Source organism: Berghia stephanieae, chromosome 5 (assembly GCF_034508935.2).
Source record: "Berghia stephanieae isolate SIO BIC M18660-M18661 chromosome 5, UCSD_Bste_1.3, whole genome shotgun sequence".
Lineage (NCBI taxonomy): Eukaryota > Metazoa > Mollusca > Gastropoda > Nudibranchia > Aeolidiidae > Berghia > Berghia stephanieae.
The window spans coordinates 1067053-1086049 of record NC_088364.1 but is presented as its reverse complement, the minus strand read 5'-3'; the positions used below and the strand labels follow the sequence as shown (position 1 = coordinate 1086049).

At 39.0% G+C, this 18997-nt stretch overlaps 1 protein-coding gene across 3 annotated transcripts; it reads right to left on the bottom strand.

The window, feature by feature from the left end:
• Positions 1-1146: 1146 nt before the first annotated feature.
• LOC144972211 (soluble calcium-activated nucleotidase 1-like) lies at positions 1147-15322 on the bottom strand. 3 transcript variants are annotated; one of them, XM_078913234.1, is made up of 5 exons: positions 14555-15322; positions 8899-9102; positions 5521-7385; positions 4809-5456; positions 1147-4743 (listed from the first exon to the last, which is right to left on the bottom strand). In XM_078913234.1, exons 1-3 carry the CDS (start codon positions 15234-15236, stop codon positions 7015-7017), a joined length of 1257 nt encoding a protein of 418 aa, XP_078769360.1. In that variant the 5' UTR covers positions 15237-15322; the 3' UTR covers positions 1147-4743; positions 4809-5456; positions 5521-7014. The 3 variants fall into 3 exon arrangements, with proteins under 3 accessions (XP_078769360.1, XP_078769359.1, XP_078769358.1); XM_078913233.1 differs by having other exon boundaries at positions 1147-5197; positions 5262-5456; XM_078913232.1 differs by having other exon boundaries at positions 1147-5456.
• Between the last annotated feature and the right edge of the window lie 3675 nt (positions 15323-18997).

Sequence of the window (18997 nt, the reverse complement as noted above, 5' to 3'; positions counted from 1 at the left end):
GACAGGCCGTGCCACATACAGGATAGGACAGGCCGTGCCACATTCAGACTAGGACAGGCCGTGCCATTTACAGGATAGGACAGGCCATGCCACATAGTCTAGGACAGGCCGTGTCACATACAGGATTGAACAGGCCGTGCCACATACGGATAGGACAGGCCGTGCCACATACAGATTAGGACAAGCCGTGCCACATACATACTAGGACAAGCCGTGTCACATACAGACTAGGACAGGCCGTGCCACATACAGGATAGGACAGGCCGTGCCACATACAGGCTAGGACAGGCCGTGCCACATACAGTCTAGGACAGGCCGTGCCACATACAGACTAGGAAAGGTCACATACAGGCATTTGTTTCATATGAGTATGTCAATATGAATTCAGTCTTTAGTGTTTGACATAAAATGTTGCTGTCTCATAAAATATTGATCACTTTCACTTGGCCATTTTGTTTGTTTTGCATCTTCCACCAGCTGCAAGGAAGCTGCCAAGATATTTAAATTGCTTTACTTGTTTCAGAACTTAACCATTTGCTTTTATCAACACCTACTAAAAGTCTCCCACAGACACCAGCAGGGAAAAGAATACACCTAAAAGTCTCCCACAGACACCAGCAGGGAAAAGAATACACCTAAAAGTCTCCCACAGACACCAGCAGGGAAAAGAATACACCTAAAAGTCTCCCACAGACACCAGCAGGGAAAAGAATACACCTAAAAGTCTCCCACAGACACTAGCAGGGAAAAGAATACACCTAAAAGTCTCCCACAGACACCAGCAGGGAAAAGAATACACCTAAAAGTCTCCCACAGACACCAGCAGGGAAAAGAATACACCTAAAAGTCTCCCACAGACACCAGCAGGGTCTGAAATATAACAGGATCATTCAAATAGGTGGTCTACTCGAAGAATCAATATTTCTACTGAAACATGCACACACACACACACACACACACACACACACACACACACACACACACACATCTGGCTGCCTCCCTGACCTTTGACTGTTGGCTGGGCAAGACCAAGTCAGCGAAGGCAAGGAAAAAATACAAGGAGAAGAGACCCTACAAAGTTTATATCTAAAAGGTGCAAAAAGCAAAACAAACATAAAGAAAAAGTAAAAGAAGACAAAAGCAAACCACTTTTCTTTCTTTCTATTGATGACAAAAGCAATGGGAATAATTCAAAAAGCTAGTCTGTACGGATACACAAGATATCTACCAATAATGGAATAAACAAATTTATTATGTGAGCAAAATAATAAATAAATAAAATAAACAAAGCATTCCTCCTTTATCTCACTTGCATTGCACTGAACGCTCATACATATACAGTACCTGCTGTATTCTAGCATGCTCTTGGGAGAACCCAAAAAGCGTGTTAGAATCCAGTGAGGACAGGACAAGACATGGTACTAAATCATAGTATTCATCCCGGACAGTGATGGAGAGAAGAGAGAGACAGAGAGAAAAAACAGAAAGACAGAGAGAAAAAACAGAAAGACAGAGAGAACAAGAGAGAGAGAGAGAGAGAGAGAGAGAGAGAGAGAGAGAGAGAGAGAGAGAGAGAGAGAGAGAGAGAGACAGAGACAGAGAGAGACAGAGATTGTTTTTGTTTTTAAGGGTTTTACGGCGCTTGCAACAGATTTCGGTTATATCAGCACCAGTAAAAAGGAAGAAAATGGGATGGTAAAAAGTTCTAGAATTATAATTAAAGCACCCAAGAGAAAGTAAGACAAAGGGGAACTGGGAACAAATAGGGATCAGATGTAGATTCCAAGAGCATACCACCAATGTACTTCGTTTGAGATCACCTAGAAGTCTCATCCGGACACAAGCACAAATTCCAACAAAGAGGAATACACTCAAATACTTACATTATAAATTCAAAATAACAAATATAATAATACATAACAGAGAGATGATTTGCAAGGGAAAAAAATATCATCTCCCAAAACAATAACTATGCATTTGACTGTTTCCCTCCCAGCTAGGACTCTAGCCAGGGCCAGGACAAAACCAAGTAATCTCATTCCACGACAAAGACAGAAAGCTTGTTGGAAAACAGTAAGTGCCTCCCTGCCCGATATGGGAGAGAGATAGAGAGAGAGAGAGAGAGAGAGAGAGAGAGAGAGAGAGAGAGAGAGAGAGAGAGAGAGAGAGAGAGAGAGAGAAAAAGAGAGAGAGAGAGAGAGAGAGACAGACACGAAGAGAGAGAGAGAGAGAGAGAGAGAGCGGGGAGAGAAAGAGAAAAAGAGAGAGAGAGAGAGAGAGAGAGAGAGCGGGGAGAGAAAGAGAGGGAGAAAGTCTATCCAAAGCTTTAAACATACACCCTACAGTACTGCATAAGTAAATGATTAAATAAACACAATAAATATATTTATATATTTCTCAAAAACCAACTTTTGTACGGCAGACATTATCTCTTCCAGTTCCCGAGACAAGTGTCGGCCAAACCCATATAGAATTGGCCACCCTTGACAAGTGTCGGCCAAACCCATATAGAATTTGCCACCCTTGACAAGTCTTGGCCAAACCCATATAGAATTGGCCACCCTAGACAAGTGTCGGCGACACTCAAATAGAACGGCCACCCTAGACAAGTGTTGGCCATACTCATATAGAATCGGCCACCCTTGACAAGTGTCGGCCAAACCCATATAGAATTGGCCAACCTAGACACGTGTCGGCCAAACCCGTATAGAATTGGCCACTCTAGACAAGTGTCAGCGATACTGAAATAGAACTGGCCACCCTAGAAAAGTGTTGGCCATACTCAAATAGAACTGGTCACCCTAGACAAGTGTCGGCCATACTCAAATAGAACTGGCCACCCTAGACAAGTGTTGGCCATACTCAAATAGAACTGGTCACCCTAGACAAGTGTCAGCCATACTCAAATAGAACTGGCCACCCTAGACAAGTGTCGGCCATACTCAAATAGAACTGGCCACCCTTGACAAGTGTCGGCCATACTCAAATAGAACTGGCCACCCTAGAAAAGTGTCGGCCATACTCAAATAGAACTGGCCACCCTAGACAAGTGTTGGCCATACTCAAATAGAACTGGCCACCCTAGACAAGTGCCGGCCATACTCAAATAGAACTGGCCACCCTATACAAGTGTCGGCCATTCTCAAATAGAACTGGCCACCCTAGACAAGTGTCGGCCATACTCAAATAGAACTGGCCACCCTAGACAAGTGTCGGCCATACTCAAATAGAACTGGCCACCCTAGACAAGTGCCGGCCATACTCAAATAGAACTGGCCACCCTAGACAAGTGTCGGCCATACTCAAATAGAACTGGCCACCCTAGACAAGTGTCGGCCATACTCAAATAGAACTGGCCACCATAGACAAGTGTCGGCCATACTCAAATAGAACTGGCCACCCTAGACAAGTGTCGGCCATACTCAAATAGAGCTGGCCACCCTAGACAAGTGTCGGCCATACTCAAATAGAACTGGCCACCCTAGACAAGTGTCGGCCATACTCAAATAGAACTGGCCACCCTAGACAAGTGTCGGCCCTACTCAAATAGAACTGGCCACCCTAGACAGGTGTGGGAAGCCCATGGAGCCAGATGTTGTCCCTGTGTCTTAGGCATGAAACCAACCCCCAAATCCATGATAAAACAGAATGTCCTAGGTAATTCAATCATACAATGTAAACTCTGACAAATGTCTTCATTGGACACAGTCAGTTTGGTTACTTGACATTCCTACAAATGTCTTCATTGGACACAGTCAGTTTGGTTACTTGACATTCCTACAAATGTCTTCATTGGACACAGTCAGTTTGGTTACTTGACATTCCTACAAATGTCTTCATTGGACACAGTTAGTTTGGTTTCTTGACATTCCTACAAATGTCTTCATTGGACACAGTCAGTTTGGTTACTTGACATTCCTACAAATGTCTTCATTGGACACAGTCAGTTTGGTTACTTGACATTCCTACAAATGTCTTCATTGGACACAGTCAGTTTGGTTACTTGACATTCCTACAAATGTCTTCATTGGACACAGTCAGTTTGGTTACTTGACATTTAAAAACGTACAATGTTCTCATTCGGATCATCGATAATTATGACTTCCATTTCCTTCATCCAATTCATTCCAACATAAAACCAGATAGATGACTCGGGTCACAAATGATTCACTGACAAAACATTCACACTTGAGGTTCTACCAAAACTTTGAGGTTCTGTCAGGGGATGTAACACTGGACTAAAAATTGAATCAATATAATAAAGAATAACTAAAAATTTCAAAGAGAAAAAATATAATTACATTTAAAACAAAATGATCCCTGGCATGGACATGGGGTCAAGGTCACTGATTAAGATGAATGGGATACATGACACAGCCCAATATCCCATGTCTCTAATCACATTGTCTTCATTTAACCTATCAATGGGATACACGACACAGCCCAATATCCCATGTCTCTAATCACATTGTCTTCATTTAACCTGTCAATGGGATACACGACACAGCCCAATATCCCATGTCTCTAATCACATTGTCTTCATTTAACCTATCAATGGGATACACGACACAGCCCAATATCCCATGTCTCTAATCACACTGTCTTCATTTAACCTATCAATGGGATACACGACACAGCCCAATATCCCATGTCTCTAATCACACTGTCTTCATTTAACCTATCAATGGGATACACGACACAGCCCAATATCCCATGTCTCTAATCACACTGTCTTCATTTAACCTATCAATGGGATACACGACACAGCCCAATATCCCATGTCTCTAATCACATTGTTTTCATTTAACCTATCAATGGGATACACGACACAGCCCAATATCCCATGTCTCTAATCACACTGTCTTCGTTTAACCTATCAATGGGATACACGACACAGCCCAATATCCCATGTCTCTAATCACATTGTCTTCATTTAACCTATCAATGGGATACACGACACAGCCCAATATCCCATGTCTCTAATCACACTGTCTTCGTTTAACCTATCAATGGGATACATGACACAGCCCAATATCCCATGTCTCTAATCACACTGTCTTCATTTAACCTGTCAATGGGATACACACACAGCCCAATATCCCATGTCTCTAATCACATTGTCTTCATTTAACCTATCAATGGGATACACGACACAGCCCAATATCCCATGTCTCTAATCACACTGTCTTCATTTAACCTATCAATGGGATACACGACACAGCCCAATATCCCATGTCTCTAATCACATGTCTTCATTTAACCTATCAATGGGATACATGACACAGCCCAATATCCCATGTCTCTAATCACACTGTCTTCATTTAACCTGTCAATGGGATACACAACACAGCCCAATATCCCATGTCTCTAATCACATTGTCTTCATTTAACCTATCAATGGGATACACGACACAGCCCAATATCCCATGTCTCTAATCACACTGTCTTCATTTAACCTGTCAATGGGATACACACACAGCCCAATATCCCATGTCTCTAATCACATTGTCTTCATTTAACCTATCAATGGGATACACGACACAGCCCAATATCCCATGTCTCTAATCACACTGTCTTCATTTAACCTATCAATGGGATACACGACACAGCCCAATATCCCATGTCTCTAATCACATTGTCTTCATTTAACCTATCAATGGGATACACGACACAGCCCAATATCCCATGTCTCTAATCACATTGTCTTCATTTAACCTATCAATGGGATACATGACACAGCCCAATATCCCATGTCTCTAATCACATTGTCTTCATTTAACCTATCATCTTCACCATGAATTTAATCCAACAATGAACAAATTGGTTGCATAAGAGTTAAAACAAAAACACAACTTGGAAAAAAAAGATAAAATATCTCGAGCTTTTAAATAGCGCAATGGCCACCAAATGTGCCCAAAGTGCTGTACAAGGGATCCCAAGCCAACAGCAACACTAAACATCTCTATTTGTGGTCCAGATAGCTCAGTTGATAGAGCACTCACTTCATACACAAAGGGACTGAGATTGATCCAGGGTGAAATTGAATCCTCCCATCCTGTCCACACAGCAGTGATCGGATAGCTGGGTCTGTGAGATCTGGTGGAAAGTACCTTGTGATATACAACAATTATATCCAGAGAGTAGCAAGCAATTTCTATAGTTTGTTTCACGCTCTAGAAATTGGGATAAAGTCCGAATGGCATTGAATGACTACATGAAACATCTATGGCGATTTTACATTTTGTATTCAGAGCCAATGCTGTTACACATAAGGTACTCATCTTACACTCAAGTAGAGTGAGAGAATGTAAGTAAAGAGGCTTTTCCAAGGACTCGTCTTTGCACAGATGGACTTGAACCAAGGACCTAAAAATAAAATTGAGCTTTTATATAGCGCAATATTCACTAAACGTGCTCAAAGCGCTTTACAAGGGGTCCCTGGCCAACAGCAACACGTATCATGTAGGATGAGACATGATGCCTGTTAGGCGATATTACAATTTGTTCAGACAGAGACAATGCTGTTAATGGCCAGGTACTCATTTTACACCTGAGTACGGTGAGAGAATGTGAGTAAAGAGCCTTTTCCAAAGATTCAACTTTGCGTTGAGCGAGGCTCGAACCCAGGACCTTCCGATCCGAAAGCGAGTGTCATACCACAGGACTACATTGGTGCACAGGTCTGAAAACGAGAGTTAAACCACAGGATCACAAAGTCACTTGATATCCCAATAATAACATCAACAAAACACATCAGCATATAAATAAATATAGGTGCACAGGTAAACTCTCACTGCACCTACACACAGGAACAACCATCCATCAACACACACACACACACAACCAATATCATAAACAGGTACAACTATGCAAACACATACACACACAATGGCACACATAGATGCACATTACATCCATCATCATACACAGGTACAGCCTTGACACACACACACACACACACACACACACACACAATCGAAAGCACATCCACACACAACACAGACACAACCATCATCATACAAATTCTATTCCCTCATACTTGACATCCCCAATCTTAGTCTCAGGCATCAAAAGATTTCCACGAATATCAAAGGCTAGGATATAGGAGGCGATTTTTCCTTTGTCTTCCTCACTCTTGATGGCAACTATGATGGTGTCCCCTGTCCCTGGAATGAATTTGAAGGAAGAAAATCCCCGAGCAGGGTTTATCCTTCCAATTGTCTTCACACGTATATTGGTAAAGTCTTCATCTGCAATAAACATTAAGTTTGTGCCTCTCTGTTCATCTTTCACCTCCTCATACACCTCTTTACTGGCTCTTCTAGGCAAGAAAAACCAACTTTTGTGGATGTCACTCCAGACCCCAGCCTCATGGATGATGTAACCTGGTGAGACATAATTGACCCTCAACATTAGAACTGCAGATAAAAGCTTATATTGTCCTCAGTACAATGACATCAAAACATGCATCAAACCAATAACAGTAACAAACTTGAGCTTTTTATATAGTGCAATATCCACTAAACATGCTCAAAGCGCTTTACAAGGGGTCCCTAACCAACAGCAACACTTAACATGTAGAACGAGACATGACACCTGTTAAGCGATAATACAAATATTTTTGGACAGAGACAACACTGTTAACGGCCAGGTACTCATTTTACACCTGAGAGAATGTGAGTAAAGAGTCTTTTCCAAGGACTCAACTATGCGCCGAACCCAGGACCTTCTGATCTGAAAGCGACCACAAGACCACATAGCCGCACTCAAAAGATTTCCACGAATATCAAAGGCTAGGATATAGGAGGCGATATTTCCTTTGTCTTCCTCACTCTTGATGGCAACTATGATGGTGTCCCCTATCTCTGGAATGAATTTGAAGGAAGAAAATCCCCACAGTACCAGTAAAATAACAGTAACTATAACTGCTAGAGATTTTTGTGTATTTTAATTGAGATTAGATGTTTTTCCATTGCAAGATTGATATATTAAAATCTACCTTACTCTGGCCCTGACACAAACTTTTTATCTTGTCTAGACTGAGTGTATAAGTCTATGAGTTTTCATCATTGGCAATTGTAAATTTTAAAAATAAACACGTGTGCACTACGCATGTCAATATGTAAATAATGTCAAATTGTAAATAATGTCAAAATGTAAATAATGTCAAATTGTAAATAATGTCAAAATGTAAATAATGTCAAATTGTAAATAATGTCAAAAGGTAATCAATGCCGATGATCCATTCCATGGGTAGACTTTAAAGACAACTTCATGAGATTTGTTAGCAAGAGACTGCTCCACTAACATCAAGTCATTAATTTGTGTAAAGATTATCAAACAAAATTGAAATGGAATGCAACAGCTTAAAAAAAAAAAAAGAAATAAATACTTAACCCAGTGAAAGTTTCCTGCATTGTATACAGTTCAAGGTTGTATGAATTATCTGTTATCAATTGGCATCCAAACTGTGTCATCGTGTTGAATGCCCTTAAAAACTTATTTATTTTTGCTATGATCATGTAAAATATCAAAAACAATTCATCTGAAGAAAATAAAGGAATACGAAATAAAAATGACAGCTCTCGATTTTTTAGATTGAAGGCAATTCATACCAAGAGAGCGAGTGAAAATGGTATGATGTTAATAATAAGGTTAATAATAATGTAAATAACAACAAGATATGAAATGAGTGAAGAAGCGCCAGAGGAGCATAGAGAATAAAGACTGTGTGGCAATGAGAATTGAACCTGGGACCACACCAGTATGCCATCCTTCTTCGCTAGGAGTACGAGAAGGATAGTCTGGTGTCAATGCCATCTACCAGTCCACTGGGAATTTTTATTCTCTATTGCCTTCTGACACTTCCATCCTCTCTTCATTTCCCATTGTCCTCACCAGGAGGCAACATTCCCACACTTTTCCTCATGGCATTGTAATGAGAATGCCAGTCCAAGTGCTGGACGTCCCCACTCGGCCCGATGGATTTCACCCACTGGGGATTCAGGTTAACCAATTCTCCTGTCACTGTGGTCCATTCTTTACCCAGTCCACCTACGTACAACCGGTGGTCTTTCACTGTGGCCCACTCACATTTGAAACCTGTCCAACATTGTAAAGAATAACCTTGTTAAAAATTTGGTTGTTCCTTAATCTATCTTTTGTTTTATGTTTGTTTTGTTTTTAAGGGTTTTACGGCGCTTGCAACACATTTAGGTTATATCAGCGCCAGTAAAAAGGAAGAAAATGGGATAGTAAAAAGTCCTAGAATTACAATTAAAACACCCAAGAGAAAGTAAGACATAGGGGAACTGGGAACAAATAGGGATCAGATGTAGATTCCAAGAGATCACCTAACAGTCTCATCCAGACACAAGCACAAAACCCAACAAAGAGGAATACACTCAAATGCTTACATTATACATTCAAAATAACAAATATAATAATACATAACAGAGAGATGATTTACATGGAAAAAAATATCATCTCCCAAAACAATAACTATGCATTTGACTGTTTCCCTCCCACCCTGGCCTCTGGCCTGGACAAAACCAAGCAATCTCATTCCAAGACAAAGACAGAAAGCAAGTTGGAAAACAGATAAAAGGGGATAGAAGACACAGTATGTACCTCCCTGCCCACAATGGGATCTTTTGTTTTAACAAAAAGATTTGCAAATTGGTTGGAAAGGCGGCATTTTCATTTTAAAGTTTGATTCAGATAGAGATAATCTGTATAAGCATATTTATAGTGGCTATAAACAGATAGATAGATAGATAGATAGATAGATAGATAGATAGATAGATAGATAAACATGCTCTGCTTGTTTCTTAAAGTCTGTACTTATAGTTATAGATGCATCATTATTATTATCATCATCAACATTATTGTTATTATTAACATTATCATAATCATTATTATTATTATCATCATCAACATTATTGTTATTATTAACATTATCATAATCATTATTATTATTCTTACTACAGCGTCCTCAGATGCATGCCACTCGGCTACAAGGGAAAAAAACCCTGTTTGATAATCTATATGAATATTATTCATATGAATTTTGAATGACTATAGCGGGGTGACACTTGTTGGGAAATGACTTCAACAGGGGTGTGAGTGTTAGTGGCAAGTTTGGTACCACATTGACATACGATTATCAGTAGAAACAAATGGCAATATATCGACGCAACAGGATACGAGAAAAGCATACGTAACTTATCAGGAATGGGGTAGGAGTGGGACAACAGTAGGTACGCAGTGCACTTTCAGTAACCTACATGCAACAATGCAACTAAAGGCAGGAACCAAAACAAGTGGGAATTGCATGACTGACCTATCAAAAAGTTGATACATTTACATCTAGTATGTTAAGCGTAGAGTGAGAACTGTCAACTCCTGACTGATTAGGTCAATAGGTCAAATCAGAAATGGTTGGACCATGCTCTATGGGAAGCATCAGTCAGTCTTTAAACAATATAATAATAATAATAATAATAATAATAATAGTAATAATAATAATAATAGTAATAATAATATAATAATATACTTTATTCATCCGAAAATAGAAATTTGTTTACAGACGTGACATGTATAAAAATGTATAAATATAAAGTTCAGAAATTATGGCGACAATATATATATATAAAATAATAAGTTATTTATATACGTAGCGCTCAACTTCCAAATAAGTGCTCAGTGGCGCTTAACAATATTAATTGTCATTCTTTGTCATTCATTCTTTGACAATTTTGAGAATACATATGAAGAAACAAACACATACACATGCACACAAACTCAATCACAGATACATTTACATTCATACATGAACATCCACACACATACTTACACCAATATTACTCACTAACGAAATACAAAAAAAAATTAGATTTAAGGCGTATTCTGTGAGCAAAACTATTCGTAAGCTCTAGAGAAAAATGATGTCTTAAGGTGTTTTTTCCAATAATAAGTTTTACATCTGGGGAGAGGGCATTCCACAAGATGGGGCCACTTACAGAAAAAGACTTATTATTAAGGGATAATCTGGTTCTTGGGACGATTAAGAAAGAGTCTTCAGCTGACCATAGTGGCCATGTTGGATTATAATGTTGACATAATAAATCCACAAGGTACACTGGAGCTTGATTATTTATGCATTTATCAACAATACTACAAGTTTTAAAAACAATCCTTTCACCAACTGGTAAACGCTGGAGATTATATAGAATTTCTTTTGTGAGCTCAATGGATTTTAAAATCAGTTTTGCAGTTCTGTTTTGAATATTTTGCAAATGTTGTATCATCAGGGGTGAGAATGACTAGTCACAAAAAAGGAGGAAATTTTCATCGTGCAGAAAATGACCAGTGCGACCATAACCTATAAATTTGAATTTCACTAAAATTCACTGAGATGCGATCTAAAATTTGTCTAGCAGCAATTTCTAACACGACTCAGTGGAATTTCAAAAGTTGAAAGTGTAATTACAACATTTGGTGGTTGTAGTAAGGATGATGATGTAGTGGTGGTTGTAGTAGTAGTAGTGGTCGTATGGATGATTGTGTGGTGGTGGTTGTAGTAGCTGTGGTAGGAATGATGATGTGGTGGTAGTTTTAGTGGTAGTGGTGGGAGGGATGATGACGTGGTGGTGGTTGTAGTTGTAGTGGTATTGGTGGTAGGGATGATGTGGTGTTATTTGTAGTAGTAGTGGTGCTAGGGATGATGGTGTGGTGGTGGTAGTGGGGGGGGGGGGGGGGGAGGGGAGACTTCTCTACCAGAATAATTTATGTATTGACATTATGAATTCTATATTTTAAAATAGAAGAAAAGAGAAATAAAAAGAAAGGCAGAGAGAGAGAGAGATAGAGAGATAGAGAGAGAGAGAGAGAGAGAGAGAGAGAGAGAGAGAAGAGAGAGAGAGAGAGAGAGGGAGAGGGAGGAGAAAGAGAAAGAAAAGAAGAGAGAGAGAAGAGAGAGAGAGAGAGAGAGAGAGAGAGAGAGAGAGAGAGAGAGAGAGAGAGAGAGAGAGCGAGCGAGAGAGAGAGAGAGAGAGAGAGAGAGAGAGAGAGAGAGAGAGAGAGAGAGAGAGAGAGAGAGATTAAAAAGGCAACAGGTACCGACAACAGAGAAAAAAAAAAATCCAGACCCATTTGTCTCTCCCCTTCTCCTTCAACCATCAACTAGCTAATCAAAGAACACTACTGGTCTTCTGTGTCAACTGTGACATCCAGTGCCATTCTGTCTGGCCCGACGTCATAAAAACGGGACCGTTACCAAATTTCACGAGACTGAACACAGGTGTCAAAATATGACATAATAAGACATAATGGTGATTTTGTGGGTTTAAGGAAAATGTTTGAGTTTGACACGGCATATTTCTGAGAAATTCTCAAAATCACTGTTTATTTATCCAAAACAAATTTGAAAAAGAAGGAAATGTGATGGGGATGGGCGGAGGCAAACTACCATTTCGGCGGAAATCCGCCTTTAGGCGGAAGATTCTCAGCCCTGATCATTTTGGCCGGCACACCTAAAAGCAATGAATTACAGTTGTCATACCTGCTGGTTACCAAAGCAACCATATTTTTCACTATTGTAACATAGCGAAGTTTGATATTATTGGAAACGTCTACACCGAAACTAAACGTTTCCATTACTTTCGCTTCTATTAATCTATATATGGGAAGGGACTTGCCAATTTTATGCAATTGGTGCATGGGATTAAATTACATCACTATTTTGAACATTTTTCTTAGGGTGGTGGGATAAAATATGTGGTTCTGTAATTATTCTCCAAATTCTGAGACCTCGATATAGCCTACTAACAGGACACTTTGAGGCTGATTATGTAAAAGTATGAAAAAGAAACTCAAAATCAGTTTAAGTAAGGTGTTAGAGGATGTTCATAGGAGTTCTATTGCCAAATATCAGGCCTTAAACTAGATTATATTTTGAGATCTACTCAAAATAAAGTCATGTGTAAAACGCTGAGTCAGCATTTTAACCATGTCACCCCTGGATGGAAAAAGATGAAAATGATTTTTTGGAAGGTTTAGAATATCTAGTTTTAAACAAACAAACAAACTACGTTTATATATATAGATAGTATGAAGTTGACGTCACTTAGGTCTTTGTTATTGTTTTTTGCCATCCCCATGAAGGTTTAGAATATCTAGTTTTAAACAAACAAACAACTACGTTTATGTATATAGATAGTATGAAGTTGACGTCACTTAGGTCTTTGTTATTGTTTTTTGCCATCCGCATGAAGGTTTAGAATATCTAGTTTTAAACAAACAAACAACTACGTTTATATATATAGATAGTATGAAGTTGACGTCACTTAGGTCTTTGTTATTGTTTTTTGCCATCCGCATTTATGAGTAATTCTCACTAAACTGTATTAACCAGACTATAAACGTTCAAGGTTACACATAGTTTTGTGTGTTGGTCCATTATACTTCTGGATGACAATGTTGTGAGTTTCTTAGCAAAGCGCATACAATCTATAAGCAACAAAGATGTAATATTGATTTTGGTAGAATACCACAGCTTCCTCCCCCCCCCCCCATTTCCCTTACTGTAAGAAAGATTGACAAGTTACTGGTTTAGAATGTTTAGATTTATCAGTATTAAGATTTAATTCTCTTCTCGATGATAACATTTTAACGGCTGAACAAAACAATGATGACCTCCAAACCTAATTTAAAAAAAAAAAAAAAGAATAGATGATTATTATTATCATTATTACCATCATCATCATCATATTTTTTTTATTAGACGTCTATTATTAATTTCAGTTTAAAAAATTAAAACTGTTAAGAGATTATGATCATCATTTTTATTGAGGATAAAAATGCAATATTAAAAAAAAAATTCAAACTTGTTGGCATTTCTTGGACATATTGTTGACAAAGACGGATATTATCATAAAGTTGTGCTATTGCGAATATTCCATGGCGCGCTCACTTTTGCACTTCGCGCTGCACTATCAAAGAGAGAATAGGATTAAACCTAAATAACAAAGCCAAAGTCTCAAGACGGGAACAGAGGTTGAAAGACAGAATAGCACAAACTCAAGATAGAAGTCTAACAGAGAGTTGGGAATAAAAGACAGAGCGCCCAAGCACTGGCAAAAGAAAACCCAAAAAAATGCAAACACATTCACCATTCACAGACACTCTCACAAGTAACCAAAAAAAAAATCTTGAGAACCGAAACCGTTCGGAGAAATAGAGATCAAGTTTATATTCCCCAGCATTCAGAGAAATAGTCACTTCGTTATTTTTATGACTGTTCACCCCAAAACAGTGTTTTGAGTAGCTTGGTTTGATCAGGCAAAGAACGTTTTATTGGAATTTGTCCTACCAAAAGGATAACAATAACAAGCAATTGTTACTATCCGTGCAATGCTATAAAAGCCTGGATAAACCTGCTCTATGAGCCATAGTCATAGGGATATAGTTATAGTTATAGTGTTATAGCTTAAGTTAAATGGCTAATCCTGTCATTTATGGTTGCTTTACTCTACAATTAACTCCAAAAACTTACCTTTGCTGACGGTCCCGTCTCCATCAGGTAAGATTGACCATGGAATTACTTTGCCTTTAAGGATTTGGTAAACGATACCTGTCCTGTCATCAAAAGAATATAATTTTCCATTGAAAATCACCAACTCAGAGAGTTCCATCCCTCTCCCACCTGAAGCAAAATTGGATGTTAGCACCTTTGGTTGACCAAACTTAACTTTAACAGACGATTTAGTCTCTGACAAAGTCAAATTGCCTAATCTATAATAACTTATCCACGTATTTTTCTTCTCCTTGTTGGCAGAATTGGTGTCTAAGTCTGTTATGAGACCGATACGATAAACAATCCCACTGGGTGTCCTCATCGGGTTTGTCAGCGGATATGTTGGGTCGTATTCGGGGGTTTGGGAAAGCGATTTGTCGTCACACAAATGGCTTTTTTGTGATCGTGGGAAAAGGATGATTAACAAAATAAGAACTGCAGCAGAAAACAAAGCAGCATAAAAAACAACTCTTGGTTTGAGATGAAACCGGGTGTTGCCTACTCGGTATGACGTTGGCCTTCGAATGGCCTTGGTCCATTCATGAACGGTGGATGGGTAAGGGGAGTAAGACAACATGCTTACGTCATCATCATCAACTGGCAAACTCATGGGTACATGAAAAATTGAAAGGTTGTCATGATATTTACAATTGCTGAACATTGACAAAGTTGTCAACGTGTACAATGAACAAGGTCTCCAAGTTTGTTGTGAAGCTGAGACGCCATGTTGTTTGACATGCTCAGATCTGAACTGATTCCATACATTTAAAATCTTCTAGAAGAGCAAAGATGGAATATCGATTTTTCCCCCTCATCTTTTTTAAAATTCTACAGTGAATCTTAACCAAACATTAAAAATGATCATAACATTCTGTTTTAATATTGGTTGTTTGAAGAAGAAAAACGAGAACTGGGGCTGGGGTGAAGGGGAAAGACGGGGGGACGGAGACACTGATGATTAAAAAAAACAAAAAACAAAAAAAAACTTGAGTTTTTATATAGCGCAATATCCACTAAATGTGATCAAAGAGCTTTACAAGGAGTCCCTTTCCAACAGCAGCATTTCACATTTAGGAAAAAGACATGACGCCTGTAAGGCGGTATTATAATTTTTCCGACAGAGACAGCGCTGTTAACGGCCAGGTAGGTACTCGTTTACACCTGAGTACGGTGAGAGAATGTGAGTAATGAGCCTTTTCCAAGGATTCAACTCTGCGCCGAGCGAGGCTCGAACCCAGGGCCTTCCGATCCGAAATCGAATGTCATACCACAATACCACAACGCCGCACGATGACATATTATCATACTGGTAATAATAGAACAAGACCTTTTAGCACCCTATGGTTGTTTAGGTCGTGTCAGTATCAGTAAGAAGGAAGAAAATGGGATTGTCAGAATGTTCATGTCGTTACAAATTAAAAGCACCCAAGAAAAAGGGGGTTAGGAGAAAGCCCACCATAGGGGGTCAAAAGAAGGCCCACCATAGGGGGTCACAAGAAGGCCCACCATAGGGGGTCACAAGAAGGCCCACCATAGAGGGTCAGGAGAAGGCCCAACATAGGGGGTCAGGAGAAGGTCCACCATAGGGGGTCAGGAGAAGGCCCACCATAGAGGGTCAGGAGAAGGTCCACCATAGGGGGTCACAAGAAGGCCCACCATAGGGGGTCACAAGAAGGCCCACCATAGAGGGTCAGGAGAAGGCCCACCATAGGGGGTCAGGAGAAGACCCACCATAGGGGGGCAGGAGGATCCACCCCGTTAGCGTCTTATAATATTATCTGCCAAATTCCATTGAGTGACAGTAACAGTCTACGGCTTTTTATAAGACGACTTGTGAAAAAATCAAAATCTGAAATTTATTTTTAAACAGGAAAGAAAAACATTCCATGATGATGTTGTGCATTTTTCAGTGGATTTCTGTTTAGTAGTTGTGATGTGTGAGTTGTGGATTTATCTCTGTTTAGTAGTTGTGATGTGTTGTGGATTTCTGTTTAGTATTTGTGATGTGTGAGTTGTGGATTTATCTCTGTTTAGTGGTTGTGATGTGTGAGTTGTGGATTTATCTCTGTTTAGTATTTGTGATGTGTGAGTTGTGGATTTATCTCTGTTTAGTAGTTGTGACGTGTGAGTTGTGGAATTATCTCTGTTTAGTAGTTGTGATGTGTGAGTTGTGGATTTATCTCTGTTTAGTAGTTGTGATGTGTGAGTTGTGGATTTATCTCTGTTTAGTAGTTGTGATGTGTGAGTTGTGGATTTATCTCTGTTTAGTGGTTGTGATGTGTGAGTTGTGGATTTATCTCTGTTTAGTGGTTGTGATGTGTGAGTTGTGGATTTATCTCTGTTTAGTAGTTGTGATGTGTGAGTTGTGGATTTATCTCTGTTTAGTGGTTGTGATGTGTGAGTTGTGGATTTATCTCTGTTCAGTGGTTGTGATGTGTGAGTTGTGGATTTATCTCTGTTTAGTGGTTGTGATGTGTGAGTTGTGGATTTATCTCTGTTTAGTATTTGTGATGTGTGAGTTGTGGATTTACCTCTGTTTAGTAGTTGTGATGCGTGAGTTGTGGATTTATCTCTGTTTAGTATTTGTGATGTGTGAGTTGTGGATTTATCTCTGTTTAGTGGTTGTGATGTGTGAGTTGTGGATTTATCTCTGTTTAGTGGTTGTGATGTGTGAGTTGTGGATTTATCTCTGTTTAGTAGTTGTGATGTGTGAGTTGTGGATTTATCTCTGTTTAGTGGTTGTGATGTGTGAGTTGTGGATTTATCTCTGTTTAGTGGTTGTGATGTGTGAGTTGTGGATTTATCTCTGTTTAGTGGTTGTGATGTGTGAGTTGTGGATTTATCTCTGTTTAGTAGTTGTGATGTGTGAGTTGTGGATTTATCTCTGTTTAGTAGTTGTGATGTGTGAGTTGTGGATTTACCTCTGTTTAGTGGTTGTGAAGTGTGAGTTGTGGATTTACCTCTGTTTAGTAGTTGTGATGTGTGAGTTGTGGATTTATCTCTGTTTAGTATTTGTGATGTGTGAGTTGCGGATTTATCTCTGTTTAGTAGTTGTGATGTGTGAGTTGTGGATTTATCTCTGTTTAGTAGTTGTGATGTGTGAGTTGTGGATTTATCTCTGTTTAGTAGTTTGATGTGTGAGTTGTGGATTTACCTCTGTTTAGTAGTTGTGATGTGTGAGTTGTGGATTTACCTCTGTTTAGTAGTTGTGATGTGTGAGTTGTGGATTTATCTCTGTTTAGTGGTTGTGATGTGTGAGTAAAAACAGCAACAACAACACCTGCAATATAACAATTCACGGCGAGCAACTTTCCAACGTAGAAAGTTTTAAATACCCGGGTTCAATAGTGACAACAGATGGAAGATGTAACCGAGACATACGAGCAAGAATAACTCAAGCCAAACAGGCCTTTATGGACCTCGGAAACATTTTGAAAAACAAACAGATGTCGTTCGGGATTAGATTCCGAGTCTTGAAGTGCTACGTGTGGCCAATCTTGTCATACGGACGCAAAAGCTGGACTACAAATGCAGAAACACAAAAGAACATTGAAGCTTTTGAAATGTGGTGTTTGAGAAGGATGCAGAGAATATCGTATACTGCACACAAAACGAACGAAGAAGTGCTAAAAAAACATACCAACAAAGGAAACTAATGCCCTTAATAGCGGATCGACAACTATCCTTTTTCGGACACATAGTAAGGAGAGATAAGAATGAATACCTGGCAAGTTGTGGAAAAATACCTGGTAAACGCGCCCGGGGGAGACAAAGAAAAACACTCATAGACCAACTGAAGGGCTTCACCAACCTAACAATCCAAGAGCTGTTTGAAAAAGCAAGAGACAGGGAGGAATGGAGAGAGATAATTCATGCTGTATACGAAGCCTGGACCAGGCATGGAACCTAGAAAGAAGAAAGAAGTATTTGTGATGTGTGAGTTGTGGATTTATCTCTGTTTAGTATTTGTGATGTGTGAGTTGTGGATTTATCTCTGTTTAGTAGTTGTGATGTGTGAGTTGTGGATTTATCTCTGTTTAGTAGTTGTGATGTGTGAGTTGTGGATTTATCTCTGTTTAGTAGTTGTGATGTGTGAGTTGTGGATTTATCTCTGTTTAGTGGTTGTGACGTGTGAGTTGTGGATTTATCTCTGTTTAGTAGTTGTGATGTGTGAGTTGTGGATTTATCTCTGTTTAGTAGTTGTGATGTGTGAGTTGTGGATTTATCTCTGTTTAGTAGTTGTGATGTGTGAGTTGTGGATTTATCTCTGTTTAGTAGTTGTGATGTGTGAGTTGTGGATTTATAATAATAATAATAATAATAATAATAATAATAATAATAATAATAATAATAATAATAATAATAATAATAATAATAATAATAATAATAATAATAATAATAATAATAATGCTGAAAACTTAT

Bases quoted from the DNA above. Each gene is read 5' to 3' on its own strand.
- LOC144972211 (XM_078913232.1), bottom strand. From the start codon at position 15,236: ATGTTCAGCAATTGTAAATATCATGACAACCTTTCAATTTTTCATGTA. The intron at 9,103-14,554 runs GTAAGTTTTTGG...AATGTTGGACAG, and splicing joins AGACGGGACCGTCAGCAAAG to GTTTCAAATGTGAGTGGGCC. The intron at 7,386-8,898 runs GTGAGGACAATG...ATGTCTCACCAG, and splicing joins TGTGGGAATGTTGCCTCCTG to GTTACATCATCCATGAGGCT.